We start from the raw sequence: 25,525 nt of genomic DNA on the forward strand, positions 1-25,525 counted from the left end.
GAGGAATCGTCACAACATTTTTAACACAATGAGTAGTTGGTATGAGTGCGTTTTTGTGAAGGGTTTTCGTAAAAGATTAAAAAGTATTAGTATTAGTTTCCAGGTGAAAGTCCTGATCTTTAAATCAGAAAATAAATCACATTGCAAAATCATCTTCAAAAGTATTACATATGTCCTAAAATATTATTTTGGCCAAAAAGAAGGGAAACAAACTTTCAGTCATGTATTTTCATTGCAGTATGTTTTACCACAAAATGCAACTCAATTTAAACAACAAAACTGTTTTCTTGGCATCAATGCCATGAGAGACAAAATATGAGATTGTTGTTTCTAAATTAGCAGCATCATCTTCCTCATTCTGCTATTGAAGGGCAATATTTACTAGTTTGCAATGAAAAGCAAATTGATGCCATCTCAGCAGCAGGATGTTTCTCTTTTTAAAACTGAATATGACCTTGTAAAAATTGCAACACTTTCAGTTCACAGAAGCTGCCAGACCAAATGTGTACTTAAAGTTGAAGTGTAACTTAAAGTGGGCAATGCATGTAATAAAAACAAGTTTCATAGGTGATTCAATGCAGGAATGCAAGGTTAAGGTCAGCCCTCCAAGGCGTCTGTGCTGGGCACTGCAGGTCTGCTCACCCTTCTATTAGAGTTTGTTGAACATGGTGTCAGTGAGAACACCTGGTAGTTTTCACTGACAGATCCTGTTGATATTTGCAACAATTTGCTCAGTCTGGATACTTTTACAAACCGGCAATTTCTCTTACAACAAACAGGAGGGTGAAACGCTGTCTATCTCAGATGTTCACCCAGGTGTTTATGTGGGACATGGAGGGACAGACAAAAATGAAAGGAAAGGGAGTTGATTCAAAATAGAAATTGTATTTATTAGGTACTGTGGTAAGAGTGGAGACTAAAGTCTTTGTAGATAATTTAGTAATTCAAAAGAGAATTTAATGATTCAATATAATAATATATATATATATAAAATATTTCAAATTACTCATTTTCATTTAGGGTATTTCCTAGTTCACCAAAGTATGCTGTTGTTGTAATGTTAGCTATAGCAGCAGGAGAGTTGTGAGTATTGCTGTCTGGACCTGGTGTGCTTCTCTGAGACCGCCTCGTCCTCTCGGCATTTTAGCTTCACTGCAGCAACTGTAGCGACAGTTTGCTAACCCACAACTTGGCTAAAGTTAGTTACATTACTTTCTGTGTCATTGTGTACTCCGCATCAGTGGTTGTCAAACTTTTTCTTGAGTCAAAGTTAGCAAGTTAAATACATTAAAATAAAACAACCATTCCCATTTTGGATCCTCTGTACACAAGAATATTTTGGGGTTTAATGAGCCATTTCATGAAAAATATTCTGAAATAATCAATGTTTGTACAGTACAAAAGAAAACGGAACTGAATCTGCTAACTTCCATGGCCAGAGAAAGGATACATAAGCGTATTTATGATCTATTATGCATACTCTTCATCCTGGTCTTCCACTGACTGATGGTCAGAGTTATTGCTCTCAGTGATGGAAGAGTTTGCTGACACTGCAGGAGCTTATAAAAACTGCCCTCATCCCAGCCAGCCCCGTCCCATGGAGCTTCCCCCTGAAAATCCTGCACACAGTCCCTCCCATTGTGGCTCGCTGATCCCTAATGTTCCTAAAAAATCACACACCTTCTCTACCACCCAACCTACATACATGCAGACTATATAAGGCATTTTTCCAGATTATCTCACCTTGTTTCAGTGCATCAGTACAGTACAGTACGAACTGTAACATTAAAGTGTTCACAATGAGACCATGTGGCTTTGGAAAGACTTTATTGTGACGCACAAGTGAACACTAATGTGGTATTGCAAGTTAGTGCACACAATACAAGAGACAGAAAGGTAATAAAACATTGCACAGAAAAATAAAGAATAAAAGTATATAATTTACACATCTTGTCATAAATAAAGTCTAAACCTCGGTGAATATGGAGTGGTTCATTTTACATAAAATACACATCTTCTGAGTGGATGCCTGCTGCAGCTCCTGGGGTGGGGAGGTTTGGATAAGAGACTGTGTAGTTGGAGAAAACCGTTGCTGAAAGTGAGATCAGTTTCTATTAAATACATTTGGATTTTGCAGAGAATCTTTAGTAATATAGTCGTAGTTGGTCCCATCTGAACCTTTATGTAAAAATAATAATTATCTTGGCATGTGTTTCTCGTGAGCATTTCCTTTAGAAAGCAATAAGTGGATTTTTTCACGCCTCTTTTCTTTATATTCTGTTTCATATTTAACATTTAGGTTCAAGCTTACTAAGAACCTGAATGGCCATTAATCCAACATAGTGTAAACAAAATAAACAAAATTGACAATAAGTTGTCTCTACTCTGTGGAAACAAAACGATCCCAGTTTTGGTCAGATATCAATACTTTCCTGCATAGAAAAAGTCACTTGTCTTTTTTTTCTCTCGCAGGGAGGTTATGAATTATCTTGTGTAAATTAAAATTTAAGGCTTCCAAACTTCAAAATATGCATACATCTGTGCACTTTCAGTGAAGACTGCAACACAGTAGCATAAACCAATCTAGCAACGGAAGTTTTGTCCATTGATCTTTGTCTCTCTTGTAAAGGAGCTATAGCAACATGCCCATAGATGAAAAAATATAAAGACGAATCTCTTTCTTTCTTCTGATAGAAGATTGAAACTCTTCACATTGTCTTTGGTGACATTTATTGTAAACCTGTTGTGCATCTCATGTTGACAGGCTGCTCTTCATCTTTCCCTACCCTCACTCACTTCAGAATGAAAGCAAATATTCAGTAGGTTGTATGAGAAATATGCAATAATTGCTTATCTATCTACAGGCCCTCCACCACATTGCACATTGCCTATCCAGACATTTTGCTTATTGGCCTATCTGCCTATCCATGCCTAAAGGACATGATAGAGGGAACTTAAAGATCACAAGACAGGATGATATAGATACTGAAAAGCCCTTTGAAGTTACAGCTGAAGCACACCAGGATGTAATTTAAGGTAAGTGGTAATAATACACCGTGCTTTCCTTTTCAAGTGAGGCCGTGCTCAAAAAACATCTGAAAATCCCTCAATCAGCCAGTGGAAATAAAGACAGCATAAAGCACTGTGGTACTGTAGCAAAGATAGGCACATCGCTGATAAGATGTTAAGTTTTCCAGCAGAAAACAATAAAAATGTGAAATAAAATATGAGAACATAACGTAAAACAGCTCATCTGCAGCCTGTGTGACTTGAACCGGTGTTTTGGCGTTAGTTAGAAGCGGCTTTACATGTTGATTACATAAGATATGCATCAAACTAAAGACTCTGCTGTCAAATACTGTAGCACAGACCAGACTTCAGCAGCAGTATCCCCCCCTCATCCTCCTGGCTGTGGTCAAACAAGCACAAGCAGAAAAGCGACTGAGTCATGAGTGTGTTATCAACGTTACTAAATACAGTACATCTTTAAACAAGTAGTAAAATGAAACTTCAGAACATAACTGCAACGGGCAAAAATGACATCTGTAGCTGAAATTGTAACAGTGCACACAGAACAGAGAAAATTAAGACTATTATACACAAACACTTTCTTTTGGAGTGGTCAAAACAACTCTGTTTCTTTAGGGCAATGCAATCTTTTTTACCTTTTAACACAGCAGTGTTTTATTTTTCATATGAGATGGTCGGGTCAAGAACAGCACCATGGCTTTTAATTAAAAGTTTATCATTGTTCATAATGACTTTTTCCTCTAGTGTGACTGAAAATGTTTTATTTCACAAATGACACATGTATAATCTTATATATTCGTAATCCTTTACCCCACATTAAATATCCTACTGTTTCCAGTGTCAGATTCTACGTTTTTATTGGAATGTGTGAGAAACTACCGCCTGTAGCTACGCCCTCCATGCATGTGTCCTCTCTAACACTGAAGGAATGAGCTGACTGTGCGTTTGTATAGCTGACAGGTAAATGTCAATAAGGTCATCTATGATATATGATCATGTTACACAGTTCGGCTGGGCGTGTCTCTCTGAAAGGGTCTGATGTCTGATAATCTGGCTCTCAGATTTCCTCTTTTCCACGCTGTCCCTCTGAAAATGCATCTGTCTGGATTATAGATTTAGTGCTAGAAATGACTAAAGGTTCAGGTTGACAAAGAAGAACAAAGAAGAATGAAGATATCAGATTGAGCTTCTCCTTCTGTCATCACCCAACTTTGACATGAACATGTTTCACCAGATATTACGCTGAGGATTCTGAGAAGTGTGGGCTTTGGATCAGTAGGTACCTGAGGCGCCTAATTGCAAGGCAACGTAAAAAGAGCTTTAGCTTAGTTGAGTTTTTCATCTTTTTTTTTTGGTGCCATAAACCTTGAGTTACAGGGAGAGAAGGGAGGGCTGTTCTCTTAAAAAAGAGTAAAGATAGAGAAGAAGAGGGGTTGTATTGATCCTCAGAGTAAGGTATAAAAAGAGAGGGTTCAGGGTCTCTGGGGTTGATTTTGTGGCTGTCCCTGCCAGCTTGATGGGTAAGGGGTGCTGAAGTTCTGAGACTCTTGGTGTGGTTCTCCTCTGGGGTAAAAACCTAGCTATAGGTGGGATTAAAAACAAAGGTCTCAGTTGGGGTTTGAACATCTCTTGTGTCTTTATATGTGTCTGCGACGATGGTGGTGATGATGGTTGTGCATGTCCTCCATTGTGATCCTGCCCCACACACCAATCACAAATGTTTCAATCTCGCACTCGTTGTCCCCGCGAGCGATACGGAAGTAGCCGTTCTCTCCCCAGTTCTTTCCCCAGGAGTTGGCAGCAATCTGAAAAGGAAAGTATAGTCAAACTTACTACAGATGAGACAGATTGTCCTGGCATCTCTTTCAATTATTTTGTTAGTAGGATAGTGATTCGTGTGTGTAAAAGCATTCGCGGAGATCCTTCCGTTTCGTTCAAATACAAGATTTATTAGGTCAAAAAAACAAAAAAAGAAATTCTCCGTGGTTGACTTTCAACAGAACCTATAAACTCTTCAGATAATCTTACGATACGGTCATTAATCGGTTTCAGTCCTCCTCACTCACTCAAACAAAGGAACTTTCCAAGCTGTCACCCAGCCCCTCATTAAACCTGTGAAATGACCTGGTGAGGAGGAGTCAAGGTAATCATTTTTACCGGCATTAGTTAATAGTTATTTCAAAAGTTTCCTTAATCAAAATCCATAGTGTATTTTTCTTGATGTCAAAATTTCAACAGAAAGAATAATATAAATTCAAATCTTCTTGTTTTGCTGTAAATTAGTGACTTAATCGGAATAAACTTATTATGGCTCCAGCACAGATATTATTTGAGAACTCATAATACGTACCTGGTAATTTTCATGTACATTAGACAAAAAAAGAGACTTGACAACACTTGTCAAACACTCCATTTAAAATGTATATTTTATTTATTAGAAAGAACAATTAAAAAGAACAATGTTGGAGTCAAATAAAAACTGAGTTGGACTTTTTTTGATGTACAACAAAATAAATTTTAAAGGGAGCGTTTAACAGTGTTAACAGTTCTTGGGAGACAAAGATCAAAGTTACAGTTTTTGTAACTCAGCACTTAGACAAGAAAGATGTTTGTTATGCACACTGAAGAAACGTACCCAATATTTTCTTGATGTCCCATCAAAGTTTCTCTCCTCTCCCCACCTGGTGCATGAAACAGAGGGGATGGTTACTCAAAGGACAACAAAATGTCCTCAAATACAGGCATTTAATCAGCTGTGTCAGAGTTGCCCTGCTATTTTAAAGTATGGATGCTCTCCAACAAACAAACAAATAAAGTCTGACGTGAAAACTTCAGAAATGTGTTCACGCTTGGCATTATTGACAAAAAAAAGCAGGATGAGATATAAGTAGCGTTCAAGTGGGGAGAAAAAATGCTTTCATCTTGTTAACAACATCCTGAAAACAGAGTATTTATGGCTGGACAGCGGCTAGTTGAACTCCTACATCATTCCAATCCAAATAACACGGAATTTCCTACTCCAGGCATGAAACGGGATGTAGAGGGTAGGTTACGAGGAAGTGATGACCACCTCAACAATGTCAAAACAAAGACAGCAGATAACACAGGCTAAGGAAAACCTTATTTGTGGATCTGAACTTAGAGTCCTATCTTCACCTTTCTCCATCTCAAGCAGCTCTTTTCTCAGGAAACCTTGGCAAAGGCTGATAAATTCCCATCATTCCTTGCACTTTGGTCTTAGCTTAGCAACTGCCAACTTTTTAGACGCCCGCTGTTTCTGCTTGTCTGGATCAAAACATGCTCCCGAAGCCAATACCCATCCTGTTTTTGCACTCCAGGCCTTTCGTTTCCCAAGAGACCCGCAGTGCCCAATCGCTTGTTATCTTTTATAAGGGAAAGGAATGCTGGGAAATAGAGTGGCTGGTCTCAGACTCTGCCAAATCAGTAGCCTGCCACCAGAACACTGGCAGATACAGCCAACCTTCTATCAGCGAGTGACTTTTAGCCCAGTGTTTCCCTGACCGGTGTTGGACGTCACATTAACGGGGGAGCAGAAACATTCAAATCAGCTGTGTGGACAACAGATGCAAACTACAATCTGAAACATACATTTGAGTTAAGCCCACACCTGCATATGTGTGATCCCATATGCATGCCTGTCTGTCTGCATATTTATTGGTATGAACAGAGCCAGACAGAATCGGACCACTGCTGATCTCTTATCTGGCTTCCAATCAGCTCACTTGCTCACCCGGGGACAATGATGGGCATACCGCTGTGCCCATGTGCCCCGCCCTTCCTCACCGCCCCTCACCCCACCCCTGACCTCTTCTCCGAGAATTGATCCCCCTCTCTCTGTCCGGTGCAGTCAGGATCAGCAGCCCAGACAATGCCCTTTCCACCACAGTGGACCTCAATGCTCTTTCCACAAACTTTCCCAGGCACTGGGCTTAAAGGAACACATCGCTGTGGGATTTAGCCTATGTAAACACACTGATGCCTGTGGCTGGCAGGTTGGAGCTCAAAACACCATGCACCAGCCACCGAACCCCCTCGCTCCATCGGTTCCTAAACCTTTGTCGCTGGTACATTCACATCCACTCACCCAGCGAGCGGTGAGGAATTAAAGCGTCAGTGGAAGGAGCCAAAGAGCAGGAGGCATTCAGGAAAGCTAGGAATCCTCAACATCATCCCACACCATGCATACCTCCACAGTTTATTGAAAAAATGAGGCTGTAGAGACTTAATTACAATCCACAAATGTGCATCTGCAGTTTTCCAAGAACACATTTCTGAACAGTGCGTCCTTGCGTAGTATGTGATTTAAACAAGCTAAGTACAGGTTGGAGGTGGGGGGCTTGAGTGTTTATCATACACATTCCTATACATGCCCTATGATGTCATAACATGAGACGTCATAAAACATACATGCTAGACACGCACACGAAGAAGGACATGAAAAGCTGCCCGTATGTGGGTTGTGTTTAGTCTTCATCAATGGCCAATCAGTTAAAAGCACTGAGATGCCGTGTGAGGAGAGTCTGGAGAAACTGATGTTCAAGTAAGGGACAAGCTCAGACACTGAGATACTAAGGTACAGTCAAATGCTCACAAACACACATTCCTTAGCCCCCATTATAGACCCATTATGAGGTAGCTGCTCATTTTTATAATTTGGAAAGTGAGACTAGCGAGCGGCAAATGTATCATTGCCATGAAAGACACACTTCAAAACCAGCTGGTTGACTTAGAAGAGAAGAGACAAATATTTACAATTTAAAAGGATGTTTCTGATTTTTTTTTACAGGTCAAAACCTCTCCCGGCCTCTCACTGCCCTCCAAACAAACACATAAAACAGCAGCAAACAGCTACCTGTCTTTCTGAGTATTTTAGCTTGGATGTGGAGAGGAGAGAAAGAGAGGACGCGTGACGGTCAGTGAGTCAGGTGGCAAGCTGAGGAGTGATGATGGAGACACCACAGACCGAGAAGAAATGTGGCAGGAAAGCGAGGGGGTCGGGGAAGAATGAGAGACAGAGGGTGGGGGCAGGTAATCCAGGTGTGTCAGCTGTCTGCCCGCCTGCATATTTGTGGTCGCAGTAGTTGCTAGATAGAGGAGGAAGAGGGAGGGGGGGCTTTGTCTGGGGCTAGACGGAGGAGTGGAGCCAAGGTGTGTCTCCAGGAGCAGTAGACTGGGAGGGAAGCCTTGTTCACATGTACACTCTTGGCTGTGTGCAAACAGCAGGTGAAGCTTTGAATCACGCCTGATACCAGCAGCTACTCAAATGAAACCTGATTCATCCTTAATACACACTTTATCTGCTGTTGAGCATGTGAGCATGTAGCAACAGAAAAATCAGACACATGAAGACTTGGATCGGGAGCAGGGAAGGCAAATGTTTTTGTTCAGGCCCCATTCAGTTAATAAGTGAACGCAAAGTTTGTATAACATGGTGTGCGGATATCCTGTCAGGAATTCCAATTGAACAAAAGTCAAAAGGCATTAAATCCCATTTCGATCTCAAAACCCAAAGTGTTTACGTTGAGTCTTATCAGGTTTGTGCAAGGCGCAAAACCTCTACTCAGGACCATGCTATGACTAACAGGAGGTTGATTCATAAAACAGGGGGGAAATGTTTTGCACTGTTACTATATACTGGTAACTTACCCAGTGATCCTGATGGAGTGTGTGCCATGCTTGCGGTATTGTGGCGGTTTGGTGAAGCTGACGTCAGTGTGTTTGTAGATCCCACTCTTATAGACAAAGAAGTCCTCGTGGACCTCCATAATAGCTGTGAGAATAAACAAGCAGGGAGAATTAGTAGGCGGATATAACAGGCACACAAACTTACACGCGCACACACACAACAGTATGACTATGTTTTATGAAGGATGCTGAATCTATTATGGAAGGGAGAGATCCAAATCTTATTCAAACATTGATTAATCTAAAAGTAATTTCCTAATTTCATCAAGCAAATTCCAATTCCCCCCTTGGGTTACACACACCCAGACATCAGAAAGGGCATGTGTGTATATATGTGTGTGTGTGTGTGTGTGTGTGTGTGTGCATTCAGCTGTGAACTCCATGTGACTTTCTTATTCCAGCTCAATGGGAATAACTCTCCAGATGTACAGCTGAGAAATTCCCTCTTTTGGAGGTCTACCTACGCTAAATTCAATATTCTCTAGCTGAGAACAGCGTGTGTACTCATATCAGCAACTCACAATAAGATGTGGAAGTACACACACACACACACACCTCTATGCCTTTGTGTCAGAGAGAAAGTAAAAGGCAAAAAGGAAACTTGATGTGAAGCCAATACATTTTCCTGGGCTTCTAAACAATTAAACAAGAATTTGGCAGAGGCTCATAGAGAATCACACACACACACACACACCTACATGTGACTCTTCTATTCAAGTGTACTTGACAATGGTCCAGATGGGCACCAGACAGTGAGGCGGGCTAGTAAAGGAAGGTCAGTTCAACCACACTGACATGAAGGCCCATCGTTTTTGACCAGGTGACTGAGGTCACAGTTGAAACACAGGGCAAAACCATCAGGCTGACGTGACATCATCTGAGGTCAGATACCCAACATGACGCCTCAAGGTGCATACTTTTGGTTTTGTGAGTCCCTTGGGAGTGAGTTGTTGTTTTTTAAAGTAACACTCACAATGAGACAATGTTGACACTAAAACATTATTTACAAGTTTGCCTTACCTTGCACAGGGCCATTATCCATTATCTCCTTCATGATCTCCTTTTCCTGAAAGAGACGATAGAAGGAACAATTTATAGTCAGAGGAGAGGGAGACGGACAGAAAGATCATTACATGTCAGTAAAATGGAGAGGATGAAAACAACCCCTCTGGATGTTAAAAGTCAGATAACAAGATTAAGTCCAGCAGGGCCCCTGGGCCTTTAATGCCTGGTTTATTGACTTCACAGGTCATCGGGAGACAGAAACAACAGGCTCTAATGGTTATGAGAGGCATTAGCTGTCATTTAAAAGTGATGAATGCTCGCTGATGAAACCGCATTTTGTGCTGCAGCTCAGTGGCTGACTTCTCTGTGTGTTTTCTCTCTTGGCCCCTATGCTTTCATTTCATTTCTCTGATTCTAGTTTACTCATGAATAGATGACATGTAGAAAGAGTTGAGTAATCTGATATTAGAAGGTAAACACAGAAATCTAATTCCAGATGCACTTTTGAGATAATGATTATGGATGATGATATCCAAAGTGCACTTTGTAAATTGGCTTAATTCACTCACGGACCTGTATAACCAACATATTTTGAGCCAAGCTAATCTAACTACAAACAGAATAGGTTCTTTTTCCTGTATTGTATTGTTCCTGTAGTATATTGCAATCAACCAACTGCCTGGACCATGAAAGTTGACAAACGTTCAGGTAAAAATACAACTTCCTGCCCATCATTGATTCAGTCCAGAGTGCTGTCGAGCACTTAATCCTGTACATTCCCATGTTCATTCGCAGCAGAGTCAAGTATGCAAGAGGAAAGTGTGCAAAAACACATACTGTAATAAACATGTGAGAGAGATTATAGTCCACTGTAGCACGAGGAAGTCCCAAAAATGTACAGAGAGCTTGTGCAAGCTGCGTGTTTACTGGAGATTTAAGACCATGTCGTGCTGTTCAGGTGTTGACCCGTGAGTCGGCGCGTACGCATGCATGTGTGCATCATGTATCTCTGTTTATGCACGTGTTGGTTTTGTGTTGCTTACGTTGGATGAGAGCCTGTAGGGCGGCGTGGACTGGTAGATGTCGTTCTGGTAGTTGTGTGTGTTGGGGCAGTGCTGTGTGGCCTGCCTCTTCCCCCGGCCAATCGAGCGACTCTGCATCATACAGCGACTCACCTCCGCTGGTGTTTGCTGTGGGAGTTGGTATGGATAACAATCTTCTGTCACCACCCTTTGAGAGAAGAGCAGAAACGGAAGGATGTGCAGAATGTCATCATCAAGTAATCACCAACACTTATTGTATGCTTGATTACTTTTCTGTTTCTAGTTCATATAAGATGAAGTCTTTACCCTCTACGCCGGAGGTACCACCAGGCTCCATCGATGCGTCCCCCGGCACAGCCTCCCTGGTTGCGCGTGTCACAGGAAATAAGATTTTGAGGCGACAGCTGAGGAGTCATGTGACCCATTGACTGGATGGAGATTCTGTCTGATGCCACAGCTAGTGAAGAGGATAGGAAACATTGAAAAATGTCATGCCAAAAACCTTTTCAAAAACATGGAATAAGATGTAAGATTACTTAAGAATTAAATCAAAAGGACTTTTTAAGATTTTATCTTGTGAATTGTTTCTATTTTGCGTCTTTAGGAAGCTTAATTATGTGACAGCCAATGTCAATTAATCATCAGAAGCCACACACACATCCATGGATCTTTTGCAGGTACTGGAAAACAAATATCTGCACAGAAAAATTATATATTTCAGCCAGAAACCGGAGGAAGACTTTTTGTAGTCAACACATCGTCATGTCCATGTAAAATTCAAGTATTACGAACAAGACTGCAGTGTTTGGGCTGTTTTTTTTGTCTTTTTTATCTAATGTCATTTAAACTGCCAGCACCTTGTCAAAATAGTCAAAATGATGATGTTTTTATTCTTGTATTTTATTTCCTTTATGTCTGTAAAATGTTATCCCACATTTCCCTCCATCTATTCTCTTCCTGCTCTACCTGCAGTTGAGAAAGCCCAGGATGCAGCACAGTTGCCCTGGTCCAGTGGTTCATGGATCTTTCCTGGCCACTTCTCTGCTGAGTTGAAGTAGAGCGGCAGGCGGTCACTCTGAGAATCCATGTTCATCTGACAGAGAGAGGAAAGAGTGAGAAAAAGACAGAGAGACAGTTATTACAGGCCTGCAACACATCGGGAGTCAATAGAGCTTAGTCACCGTTACACTCTCACAGAACCTCATTGAGAAAACATTAATATTTCTCAGTGAAAACAATTATTATCATAAGTGACAGCCTAAAGTCTTTAACAAGGATTTAGAGTAAAATATAGAAAACAGCAGTTAGAGCCAAAAACAGCTGCAGCAGCGGTTTGAATGTAGTATTAGACCTACAGAGTACTTGTTTGCCCACAACAGAACACAAACTAACGGCTACAATTAAAATACTTTTGGACGGCTTTGTATAACAAATTTGGATCGCAGGCAGATTATATTAGTCTGCTAATCAACACTCCAGTAGAAGGGACTTATTCACAGGCGATTAGGACCGCTTGGCCCGGTTTGGATCTCTGACTCTGTAGAACAGAATAGAACCTTTGAACCCAGTCCTCTTCATCAGTGTAAAATCGAATGTGTCATTTGAGCCAACTCACCTCACAGCTTTCATGGAGGAATCCATCTCTATTTAAAATATCAGTGCCACTGTGATGAGAAATCCTAATTAGGATGATACATCTGTGGCAGAGTGCAGATATTTTCCTGATTGCTCATGTTCACTCACAGGTGCTTCTCAGATGCCAAACATACTCAGTCTTTTAGCCTCCACTCCAAGTTGAATGCTCTCCTAATCTCCCAGTTATGTGTGATAACAGAGAACACACTTCTGTACAACTAACTTTGCCCTGACTCTCTTTGTCTGGCTGCCTGCGTTGCATTCCTCTGATTAATAGTGAGGTATTCAGAGCACAAACGGCCACCTGATATATAACTAAGGAATGTGCTACTGGTCAGAGATTTGTAGTTGAGGAACGTCAAAGTCCAAAAGCGCAGACACCTGAAATACCTGACCTAAAGAAAAGGATAAAACGGCTTCAAGAATGAGGTGTTATGTAATAAATTAATTCACTGATTCACTATTTTCCATGCCTTATACAGGAGACAGACAGGGAAGAAAAGAGATTTATGAATGGGCTGCAATGCTCTGGTCTGGTTCCTGGCACAGGTAGGGACACGCTGCTGACGGAAGAAGGGAGAGTTTTGATGGGGGTTGGAAAAAGTCATGGAATGCTGGTAGAGGTAAGCAGGGGAGTGAGGATGGACAGATGAAGGGATGGATGGAGGTGGGGAGGTGCAGGCTGGAGAGGAGGTTGCTCTTTATTCTCCAGGCGGCCACCATCCCCTCCATCTTCTCTGTGTGATGTTTTGGTTCCGTCTTATGTAACCTGTCTGGGTAAAATGCAAACAACGGCTGTGCGGCTCAGAGTGGGCTGAGGCTGCAGATGGAGACGCCATCACACACCAGCAAGAGGCCATAATGAAGTGGAACGTGGTTTGATCAGCATTCCCTTGTTGATACAGGTTTTAAACCCGCATATTGCAAATCATAAACTCACAGGAAGTTTGCAAGAGTGTTTAAAGAAATGAAAACAGCCCCAACGCAATGGCAACAATTGACCTTCTCTCTGCATTCTCACCTGTCACTAAAACTTCCTCTTCCACCACACCGCCCCGCATTTCACTCCACCATACCCACATCCCTGCATTACATGTGTCACACTAGTTTCTGGCTGGTATATAGCCCCTTGACTGTCCTTAAAAAACTTTCAATAAAGTTTTTAAATAATAATAAATATATATATAAAATAATGATGTTGATGTCATCCAAGCCAAAGATAGAGATGAACTATCATGGCTTAAAATAATACAATATGCAGGAACTAAAAGGTACAGTACATTGCAAAGGAAGCTTTCATATTTTGGCTTTGGCTAATCTGTGGCTAAAGTGTTTTTTTCCAGACCAAGACCAAAAAAATAAAGAAAAGTAAAGAGATTTTATTGTAGGGAATTCAATTATTAAACTTTTTTGTTACCTCTTCTGATAGGTCCAACATTGCAAATATACTTGCATGAAATTTATTCAATTGTAGTGAAACAAAAATCAGAAATTTTCTAATTTTCTAAAGTCTGAATTGTGGGGAAATGTGGAGTGTTGGAAATGTACTGTATATAAAATGACAAAATTATACAGAAGAAAACTGAATGTTTACAGGTGGTAAAGCTATTACTACAGGAGTTGTAACAAAAAAAACATAATATGCGATGTATGTGACACTATGTAATTATATTTGTGTATTCTCTGTAAATGCTTTTTTAAAGTAGAATTTAAGAGGTTAGACCCACTAGCAACAAGTAACATGATACTCTACTCCCTGTATGGTAGCACTGAGGATGGCATGGATTTCATAATTTGCTTATGGGTACTTATGTACCCGTGCTTTTGGGAACTTGACCACCCATATATTTCTTTGTCGACTCGGTTTTATCGGTCAGTTGGGTCATATTAACCCCAAAAATAATTTTCAAGGTGAAGACTGTCCTGTACCTGGATCTCATTCATGTTCATAATAGTCTTGGAGGGTCTCTGTGTGCCCAGGCGAAACCGGATGCCCTCGTCTAGAGTCATGCCGTAGAGCTGACTGTAGTTTGCTGCCTTCCACCTGAAAGCACAAGATAGAAAAGGAACCATGTGTAATAAAAAGCTTGTTGTAGGCCATCAAATACCACCAAGTTTGTGTTTTCATGTGTGGCCGTGTTTGTTTTTTTACCCATAGTTTCCTCTGTTGACGGAGTGGATAATGTCAGGCTCCATCAGACAGGCGTTCTGCTCACACTCCCAGCGTCCCGTGGTCCCACATGTACTACAGAGGAGAGACAGAAAGCAGGGGCAAAGAGATGAGACCATTAAAAGGCATTAGCAGCTGCAATTGCATAAACATAGAAATATTAAAATTTCTATATTTATGCTAAAGCCAGTGATGTCACCGGCTAAAATAGAAAAACCATCTGAGACACTGGCAAATATGCAGGGGCTGGAATTCCCAAATAAGAAATTAATTGAGAGAAGAATGTCAGTAAGTGGAAAATGCCGGGAAAAGAAGAACTAAGGGGGGTGAGAAATAGTGGGGAGGTTAAAGGAGACATTCAGCCTTTTAAGGCTGCAAAACGCAGATCCATTTTTAGTCAGAATGAAGCAGAGAGACTGAAGAAGTCAAGAAGATGACAGAAGAGATAAGAGAACAGGATATTAATGATGACAACAATGACTACTTTGGGGATGCTCAAAAATAACTCGCACTGATGACTCACTGTAAAGGTGTGTGTGTGGGTGTGTGTGTGTGTGTGTGTGTGTGTGTGTGTGTGTGTGTGTGTGTGTAGCCAGACCAGTAGTGGAAAAAGGATCAAGACCCTTTACTTAAGTAAAAGTACCAATATCACAACAGAAGTAGACGTCATCCAGTCTTTTGCAAGTAAGAGCAAACAAGTATTATTATTATTACTACTACCACTACTACAAATAATAATAATAATAATAATAATAATAATAATACATTTTATTTATAGCACCTTTCAAGTCACCAAAGGACACTTTACAAATCCAGTCAGAGAGTCAATACTTAGTAAAAGACAACAGTGTAAAGAAAATGAACAATAGCACTAAAATATATGTACAGGTAAAAGAACACATTCATAATATACACATTACGCAGCACCAGGGCAAGCTAATGTAAACATATGAGTTTTTAGTAGTGTTGCTTAAAAGGAGCAACAGATGTGCACTGGCGCAAACCCTGAGGGAAAGCATTCCAGAGGTTAGGGCCAGCCACACTGACTGCCTTGTCACCCATAGTGCAGAGCCTGGAGGGGGGCGTGGAGAGTAGATGGGCATCATGAAGCTACCGCCAGCAGCCAAAGACTGGAACAGGGGTCGACAGATAGCCTGGCTTTGTTCAAAGGTAACAAAACCTGCCTACCAGCACCTATCTTTTTGTTTAATGTAAAAATTATACATCTGGTTTGTTTTAGTGTTTATGCTAAGCTAAGTAAACTGGCTGCTGGCTCCAGCTACATAGTTACTCAATAGACAGGAAAGTGGCATCGATATTCTCAACTCTCTTTTGTACACACTACTATGTACTTTTTAGATTAATTGTTAACAAGCTATAGTCTTTAACTCCCCTTTGGAGATTTTAAAGTTTTATTGATGTTTTCTTGGTTTCTTGGTTGTCTGACTGTAAATGTTTTGGTTCTCAGGTCCCTCTATAACACTATCTGGTTAAATAAAGTTAGTACGTCAACATAAATTACTGTGTATAAAAGCCACAGGGTCAGCAGCCGTTTTGGGAATATCATAATAAATGATTACGTTAGAATGAGGGGTGTTTCCCACATGGGCGTGTATAGACTCCAAAGTCTACTGTACATTAGACATCATGTGTACAGAGAGGGGAACCTGCCCATTAAACACAAACACACAATGATCAAGAGGCCAAATTCCCCTTTAGTCACAGGGAAGCCTACAGAGTGTGTATCACCTCTCAAACTGCACTCCTCCCTGCTGGGTCTCTGAGACTCGAGCAAACACAAGCACACACACTAATATATACCCACACTGCCACACACTTTAGACCAGTGACTGTCTGCTCAGCCTCCACAGAGGACCGTCTGATGGCTTTGATTGAAGAGAAGAGACAATGACCTTTCGCCTCTCCCTCCCTTCAGCGGGAAAATATACACGCAGCTCAGTGCCACTGGTTCAAAAACAGCAATAAATTTGCATAGTAATAGTACAGACGCACAGTGACAGCCATAATGACAGACCCATATAGGTAGGGGGACAAAGTGTGACTGAGGATTAAATATGACGGCTGCGAGGAAAGTGAAAGGCTATACTGCACATTCTTTGTCACACTCCCTATTATGGAAAAACACACTTTTTACCTCTGAGACCATGCACACTTGCACACACACCTGGGCGACATGAGGTGTAATGTCTCGTCATATCGTGCCACTGATCCCGCCAGTACATTGGGGACAGAGAATAGTTTGTGTGTATTTAGATATGACATATCTACAGCATCTGAGGAACTGTACAACTTAGGACGTCCAAGTGGCCATTTGGCTGTTGTCCAAGTGCACGCAGACACAGATCGTTGGCCCTTCCGGCTGTGTGAGATTGCCAGCGCGAGTGGGAGGCGCCGTGTTTCAGATCATTTGGAGCAGATAAAGAGTTATCAAGATTCCAACAGCTCAGGGCGGAAAAGGCCTAGCTGGAGATCCCATTAACACAACAAAAGACTGCCACACATATCATAGTGCATCTTCACACGCGCACTCACACACACACAAACACACACAAAAAGTAAACAGAAGCATTGCTTTAGTACTGCTTTTAGTCAGTGTGTGTTTTGTTTCTATGCTGTCTAGTGCTGACACAATCTGCCAAGGAGTTATTTGAAGCTTTAACCGTGCCGTAGGAAAAGAAGATAAAGTTTAGACCAATTGGGACACTGATGTCAAAGAGCTGATATTTTTGACTGTATGGGTGATATTTGGCTGACAAGGCTTCCCATTTTGCCCAAGTCAGGGGTTAGCCAAGACATGTAGGAGATTAGATAAAAGCATGCAGGAGCTTGACCACTGCTAATAAGAAACTAAGAAAAAGGAGGGAGAGCTGCCTGTTGACTCAAAGCGGAAGTTATGTCCTCCACCCTGCAGCCCTGATTGTGAGAGCTGGGAGGACGCTCATTTGGGAAATTAATAAGTGGAGAGAGTGGGAGTAGGAAAAGGGAGTGTGTGTGTGTCTGCGGCAAAGTTGTGGTGCAATTTTTCAAGCGTCCATGTGTATTGCTTTAACAAGCACGTGTGAGAGAGTATATGCATAAGGCTCTTTTGTTTGGGGGTGTTGGCACATAAACGCTGTTTTCTGCTAAGCTGGAACACTGGAGGCTTTTTACCACGCAATTTGTGTTTGCTCATCCTCCACAAGTCTTTCCTCAAGAAAAAAAAGCCTGCCCTGCCATTTATCATCTTACACCTGCCTATCTACACCATCACACCCTTTAGGTCAAACCTAATTGAGCTGCCTTGATAAAAGTCATACTTTAAGCCTATCACACTGACACAGCACAGCTACTGGAGTCGAACAGCTACAAGACTTAAAGCAGGGGATGTGGAGATCAGCGGGTCAGCGTGGTTTCTGTTAGACGCGTTGTGACAAACAGCAACAGTATGTTCTTGTTGCATTAAAATAAATACAACACAGATGTAAAAAAATGGATGTGAAAATTAATATTTATGAGCAATTGTGCATGTTCACACCCGTACACATATAGGGTCTGTGAGGAACATCAAATGACACAAGTGTGAGAAACAACAGCGAAGCACATGTGAGGAATTAAGGCCCCATCCACACTACTCTGATAACTGAAAACACACATATAGTCATTTTAATGTAAACGGAGATCAACTCTAAAACACAGCTAAAACACTGGTGTGGACGGAGATTGTATTTGTTTTAAGTCTCCATTTCTAATCTAAAACGGAGTTGTGTGGATGGGGCCTAAAAAAGGCCTACTGTTTTTAGACACAAAATCATGTCAGGGTCATAAAGCGAGGTGTTGTTTGTAAATATGTCCATCAGTGCCCCTGAACTGGATAGAACATTGTCAAGGAGGCCTACTCAAAGAGTCAAAACAAGAAAGCTTGAGATTTGTATAACAAATGTATCCCCTACTCCCCCCCTTCCAGACACAGATTGCCAATGTGTTCTCCAGAGAGAACGCTTTGGAATACATAATAACTGACTTTATCAGCATAACCTGGTCAATACATGGAGCAGTAAGTTTGTAAACAGACCTTAGAGTCAACATTCTCTATGCTCCCAGTCCTCCAGCTCATTATCCTCTTAATATGACACATTAAAGAGACCGTTTAAGGTCAAATGCTCAATGTATGTTTCCCGGGGTCAATATGTTGAATTCACCCAGTAGGTTTATTGTCTACTGATGTTTTAGTTATACACCTTACTCAATTTGGGGGCAATATTATTTTCTTGCCTTTAGACAGCGATATCTCCACAATGGCTGAATGAATTTTTACCATTACAACTGCATTGAAATGCCTATCTTCTTTTTTTAGCATTTTGAAGTGCGTGGATAATTGCTTACAATGTGAGTTCATATCAAAAGACACACATGCTACGAACGTAGGAACATAGGAACATAGGATGAGCCCCTGCTAGTGGCAGATGTTTAGCAAAAATGGGGATATACTGTGTATACAGTATTCACCGTCTTATTTTATTGTGTCAGCACAGTAAGTAGAGCTGAGGCTGATGGAGACGTCACTAGGCGTTTAGTCATAAACAAAATAAGTTTTGACCTGGTGATGACACCACATGAAAAGTAGGACTCATCAAAGTTATTACAATTCATCTTGTGGGGGACATATATGTCCATACCAAATTTCATGGCAATCAATCTGATAGTTGTTGAGATAGTTCAGTCTGGGCCAAAGTTGCGGAGAGACTGACAGACACACATTGCAATCCAGAGAGCCATGCAGCTAGTGTGGCTAAAAACAGTGCTCTCTACAACATTCTGTCTCATCTGATGCAAAAAAAGTCATCAAACATTCACAACAGGAACAAACTTCAATAGCTTTCCACTGTTTAACATTCTCAACTGTTAGGACATCAACACAAAACAAGGCAAGGCCTACAGCCCTTTGTTTTCCAAACTTTAAGCGTGTGTTTCATCCTTTACTATCTCATTACTCTTACACTGAACAATGGGCCTTTTTCACAGCAGACTTGCCATAGAAAAGCACAGGTGTTACTTACAACATTAACGATAGCTCTGTTCTATTCAAGTATCCCAATAAGGCAGTGTGACAATGAGCCCATATGCACAACACCAGGAAGCTGAAACTGAAGCAGCTAAATGGAGTTCATCTTTAATGTACCCCTGTTGTTTGTTCAACTGACATGTTAAAATAACTTTTGAGAAAAATTATGGGCAAAGAGTGATGACACATAGTAGAGGACGTGGAGGGACCGTCAGGATGTGTGTTTGTGAGTTTGTGTGGGTATAAAGATCACGTGATCAATGTAAGATTTACACTCAAACTAAATTTTACTCCAAAAGTGGCTTTATTATCAGAAGCACATGCTGTGCACAAATTTTGTAACATAGCTCAATTTTAAATTCCAGTACAGATCCCAGAGGTCTTAAGAATGCCATGTACCGCATGTCAGTGTAAAATTTTGAGAAATGTGACGCACAAGATTGTTATAATGGCGAAGCATATTCATGAAGTGAGGGTGGAGAAAATGTTTTTCAAAATTGAAGCTACTTAAGAGGATATTTAATAGAAAGCCAGGTATGTAAGAGGTTAAAAGAGAAATAGAGGAAGAAAGAGGGCTTTACATACCATAAATTGCAGTTCTCTTTATATGTTTGCCCTGTAAAGAACTTGTTCCCATTTCTTTCACAGGTGCCTGAGAAGAGACAAAGAGGGGCAACTTAATATATCAGGGTTCCTACTATTAATCTCAAAGAAAGTCACACACAGTCTCAAATGCAGAGACAGAACTACACACTTACACATACAACACTCACACTTAATATAATACCATCAGACTGGCCAAATTCTTTCACTTCACAAAAATAAAAAAGTGTTAACAGTAACTCCCCCGGTGTGTGTGTGGCTCTGTGTGCGCGTGTACACACAGTATATGTGAGGTCTTAGGAGCTCTGAGCTCCAGTAATCCAGTGTAGGAATGTTGCGTTAGCTTCTTTCCTGCCTTCCCAGGCTTCCTGGGCCCTCGTCATGCTTTAACCAGCTTAGGCTTCACTTCGCCACCTCTAGAGAGACTGAAGGAAAGGGCCACAAAAGTAGCCCATCCATAATTAAACACCAAGAAATGTGTGAGCTGCAATGGTGAGTCAGCTCAGCATTGTCACAAAGCACAACAATGATTTAGCAGTGGCACAGCATTACCATTCAGTTTAAATGAATTTTGACCCATTACGCTTGAAGCTTACTTCCAGATTGTGAAAACTATATTGGCTTGGTGACAGATTCACAATGAGGGTTATTTACAAGCTGATTTACAGTGAAAGGCGCTGTCAGTGTGAATTTCATATGGAATTTAGGGCATGAGCTGGCCGAGAATTCAGTGTGAGTGGGTTTCGAGGCCCAGAGCAGACTGTGTGACTTACGACCAAGCCCTCTGATACATGTCTTCCCCTTTACAGCTGTCTCACCCAGTCTATCACAGCCCTGTTACTGCAGAGCTACAGATTGTGACAAGTTACACATTGACAGTGAAGGTTTTTAGATAGGGTAATTCTGTTGTATATATGAGGTTTCATGTAACAGGCTGATGTGATACTTCTTATATGGCATGATGAGTGAATATTCAGATTTATACACTGACTTTGACAACAAAATTTTAATACATATCCAGTTGAATAAAGCATTGAATATTGACTTATGGACTACAACAATCTGTGACTGCAGGCCAGCAATAGTCGTTGTGAAAATCTATCACCTCCTTCCTTTTGAAGCATCACAGCTTTGCTCCAGGCTGTGTGACTGTGTGGTCGAGTGGGAGCACATACCTGCATCGACCCCTCTGCTTCCCATCCTGCACCCGTTGTCTGTCTCTCCCTCCCTTCGCATAGCCCACATTCTTTCTCCTGACCTCCATTTATCCCTCCATCCACCCCTCCTCCCTCCCTCTGTCTGCGTTAATAAGAAGTGTTCTGTTCCCTGCTCTGTTCTCAGGTAGTCCTCTGCTGTCACTGGCACATTTTACACATCTGCCTTGAGAGAATGTTATGTACTGTTACTGTGTGCGGAATCCGAATGTTGTCAACTGAATAGTTGGACTCGGGGACTGTACAGAAATTATCAGGGGTGGACAGAGGGTCAGAAAAGAGAGAGGGTATTGTAATTTTTATCTTTGGTGAAGGGAGAGTAGACTGACTTTTTTGGGAGATATAGGGAGGGTCTTTTATTTAATTTTTTTTTGTTTCAGGTTTCCCTTTTTAGATTTAATAATAAGAAAGAGATCAAACAGACAATAAAGCATGGTGTTCATGTGCACCATGGGTCATAAAGGTGTGTTTGGCCATATAAGATTTTGCTCATGATAATCAAGTAAGCAGCTAGGAGGACATGCATGGGTCTGAGAGAATTATCACCAGTATTTATAAAAAACAAATACAAGACTTAGCTTCCCTACACACACTAATTTTCATGCTGTCCCTAGTCTTAAGCATGTGTCTTTCTTGTGAGAAAGCAGGTATGTAATTGCAATTCATTTCAGATGCCATGCTGCTTTTCAGTGTGATCCAGCAGAAGAGTGCACACGCAAACGTATTTACACATTCGCTTGCGCATCCTTACTTACCAATGAAAGGTGGCTGCACGCCTAGACAATGACCCCAGAAGTCAGGGCAGCAATCAGAGATGGTGCGGTTGCAGAACAGGTCGCAGTAGCAGATGGTGTCCAGGTAGGGAACCGTGCAGAGGTCGTCTCTGCCAGGGCAGCACCCTCCTCTCCTCTGGCAGTAGGAGCCAAATGGGTCCCTGATGCCACCAACATGGAGCGGATTGGCAAGTTCCCTCTTGGTCCTTCTAGACAGGATCCTGTCTGCAGTGCTTGCTCCGACCACCAGGAGCAGCAGTGCCACAGTCAACAGGAATAGCTTCATGATGAAACTGTGTAAAGAAAGGGGATAGGAAGGATAAAATATGTTTAGGTAAAGGTAATGCTACATAATCCATGCCCTTCTTTAATCCTTTTTCCTGCAATAGACACTTATATGATGAAGTAGAAAAAGGTTGGCTTGCTTTTCCCAAGAAGAGAGACTCCAAATGCTTCACACTCCACAGGAAGAGAGCTGAAGAGGTTACACTGTGAGCCGCATAACTGGAATATGACTGCTGCAAACACACTGTCCTGTCCCGCTGTGTCATTCACATACACACTGAGGCAAATACACTCAGTAGCACATACACACTAAAGATACATTTAAACTGAACTGGCAGCAAATGGTCCAAGTAGAAACCCCCATGATCCTTAGAGATCATCTGCTTATTTTTTCAACTTTCCATTTCAAGCCCCCAAGACAAACAGCAACTAAATATGAAAATACATTCAGCAAGAAAGTGACGGAAAACAATCTTGCAATAATAGAAACAAAGAGGTCTTTAAATGTGTTGATGTATGATGGGGTCACTTCATGTTGTTTAGCTACACTTTATTTACTCTCAGCCCACACTTATTCTTTAGACTGAATATGTATGTGATTCCCACATTTTGCTATATTTTTCCTTCATAAGTGCTGCTACTTAGTGCCTCTTGTGCTATTATTATTTTCACTAGTGCAGCACTGTTTGCATTGCAGTGTTTATAAATCAAGCTGCAATATAACCCTGTAATTAAATATTTTACTTTATCCAAAAGGGACCTGGGGCCAATGCAGTTGCTAGTATGAGGGATGAGGGAGGTGACATTATCATCCGAGATTAGCATGCTATCTCAGTCAGGGAAATAAAGTAATGTCCTGCTGTCAAAGCTAATCTGTCACACTGAAGGAAATTGTCTGGGTGAACGGACACAGCCCACATCCAGTATTAATGGACCTCAGAGACAATACAGTTTATCTAAGTGCCAAGCTGGGGCATGGTAACAGGGCAGGCAGGGGGGAACTAGACATACAGTAACTGTCTGTTAACCACAGTTTTTGAAACTAGTGTGATCACACTTCAGCTGATGACTCTGGTATCAACTATCTGACTATAAGCATTCCAAGATATGTGGTTACAATTAATTAATTAATAAAAGTTAATGGAGCTGGATCCCAGTTTTAAAAAACAGCTTAGCCTATTAATCGCTTACAGTATGTAAGAACTATGGTACAGTATGTAAGAATTAAGACTATCTGTCTCCACCTGTTAAATTCAAACTCCAAAAAGCATATCAAATATTAGGTCATAACTACTGCTAACTGCTGTTCGCTAGTTAGCTCAGTTAGCTGTGCAGCTAACTTAGTCCTATTAGCAGGCAATAGAACCTGGCTATGCAGCCTCCCAAAGACAGCCTCCAAGATCAACAGAGGCCAGTTTGTCAACAGGAAATACAGTACTGTGGTGATTTACAGCGGCTCTGACCAGGACTCTGATCCTTCAGAGACGGGAGAGGCGTCAAGAGAGAGGTCGGGCATCAGAGAGGCAGCGTGTGGAGCCAGAATATTTTCAAGGCAATTAGTTTGGTGAAAGAGAGAAACTTTCATTCAGAAGGTGTATGGTTGTATTTTTCTGTTTGATAAAGAAAATAGCTGTAAGAATCTCTCCTTTCTTGACATTTTGTGAGTTCATTTTGTTTATTTATTAGACTAAAAAAGCAAGAGCTTGTGTAACACAGTAAACACGCTAACGTTACTCGCACACATCTCTTAGATGAAACTACAGGGGGAAGCCTGAGCTATACTATGTGACTGTTGCCTCTTGAGGTAGAAAATTGTAACACAAGACTGGCTGGGGCTACCTGGTTAGCATGTTAACATCAGCAAAGATATTTTAAAACAACGTCAGAATTGTTGGGTTGATCAGGTTAGTTCATTTTTTTAATATTTCAACAAAAATTCTGGTCATATCTTACACATTACACCTTTAAAGGAAGCCTCAGTGTCCGGGATACAGTTCCTCAATTTATTAATCTCTAGTACAGGTATATGCACGTGTAACACCTTCAATGACCAAGCTTTGTGAGTGTGTGTGTGTGTGTGTGTGTGTGTGTGAGAGAGAGAGAGAGAGAGAGAGAGAGTTGTGGAAAAATCCACAACTCTCTTAGGCTTAACAAAGGTCAAACAATAATCCGTATGTATGCTTGTTTGTGTGGATGCGTGTGTGCGTATTGGTCTCAAGTTACTGGATGGGTGAGTCTCTATTGGGCCGGACAAAGACAAGGGGGTTGTCCCCCTGCTTACATAATTAACATCATTAATTTAACCAATCACATCTCAGAGCACAATGGACACTCTGCAAGTAAAGCGGGGCTCCGGAAAAAAGATCTTTGCTGTGTTGTTTTCTGCATGACTGTGCCTTTAGATGAAACACACACACACACACACACACCCACACACACACACAAGCATATGGCAGCATGGGATGGGCAGGTCTTGTCCTTTACACAAGTGTTTTTTTTGAGGCAGACTCCCTGCAGCAGTGCAATAAAACACCCACCAGTCTGCTCAATGAGCTTCAGGTCAAACTGACACAAGCACTGATCGAAGTTCTCGCTGCTGACACTACCTTAAACAATAACTGCCCTGTACAGAGCTACTTATTTATCGTACAGTAACTTAAACGTAAATGAAATCTCCAAGGAACTCTAATATAGGAAAATATTTGATTTTGTTTGGTTCAGTTCTCAACTGAAGTGAGAGAATATTAATTAGCTGCCGCATCCAAAGTGAACCAATCCTGTAAAGTTCAATATTTCAAACATATCATCAAAATAAGGTAAATAAGGACAAAGTATGTGATACCAAGCATTAGTTAGCAAAGCTTTCAATAGATAATACAATGATGCCTCAGCTTCTTTTAGTCTTATGAAACAAGGCCACAGAAGCTGCCATATGGCCCATCGGTGCTCCAGACAGCTGCAGCCACAGGACAGATGACCCCCCCCCCCCCCCCCCCCCC

The 25,525-nt window shown here is 41.3% G+C and overlaps 1 protein-coding gene across 1 annotated transcript in view; it reads right to left on the minus strand.

The window, feature by feature from the left end:
- Window positions 1–1,810: 1,810 nt before the first annotated feature.
- tinagl1 (tubulointerstitial nephritis antigen-like 1) overlaps window positions 1,811–25,525 on the minus strand; it is a 24,759-nt gene continuing 1,044 nt past the window's right edge. The window contains exons 2-12 of the mRNA XM_046058181.1: window positions 22,224–22,534; window positions 20,237–20,303; window positions 14,572–14,664; window positions 14,349–14,463; window positions 11,751–11,877; window positions 11,091–11,241; window positions 10,785–10,971; window positions 9,757–9,802; window positions 8,698–8,821; window positions 5,666–5,711; window positions 1,811–4,835 (exon numbers count right to left, since the gene is read on the minus strand). Of these exons, the coding sequence (XP_045914137.1) occupies window positions 4,668–4,835; window positions 5,666–5,711; window positions 8,698–8,821; window positions 9,757–9,802; window positions 10,785–10,971; window positions 11,091–11,241; window positions 11,751–11,877; window positions 14,349–14,463; window positions 14,572–14,664; window positions 20,237–20,303; window positions 22,224–22,527 (1,428 nt within the window). The 5' untranslated portion in view covers window positions 22,528–22,534 and the 3' untranslated portion in view covers window positions 1,811–4,667. The remainder of the gene's footprint in view (window positions 4,836–5,665; window positions 5,712–8,697; window positions 8,822–9,756; window positions 9,803–10,784; window positions 10,972–11,090; window positions 11,242–11,750; window positions 11,878–14,348; window positions 14,464–14,571; window positions 14,665–20,236; window positions 20,304–22,223; window positions 22,535–25,525) is intronic.

The sequence above is a fragment of the Micropterus dolomieu genome, linkage group LG09 (assembly GCF_021292245.1).
Source record: "Micropterus dolomieu isolate WLL.071019.BEF.003 ecotype Adirondacks linkage group LG09, ASM2129224v1, whole genome shotgun sequence".
Classification (NCBI taxonomy): Eukaryota; Metazoa; Chordata; class Actinopteri; order Centrarchiformes; family Centrarchidae; genus Micropterus; species Micropterus dolomieu.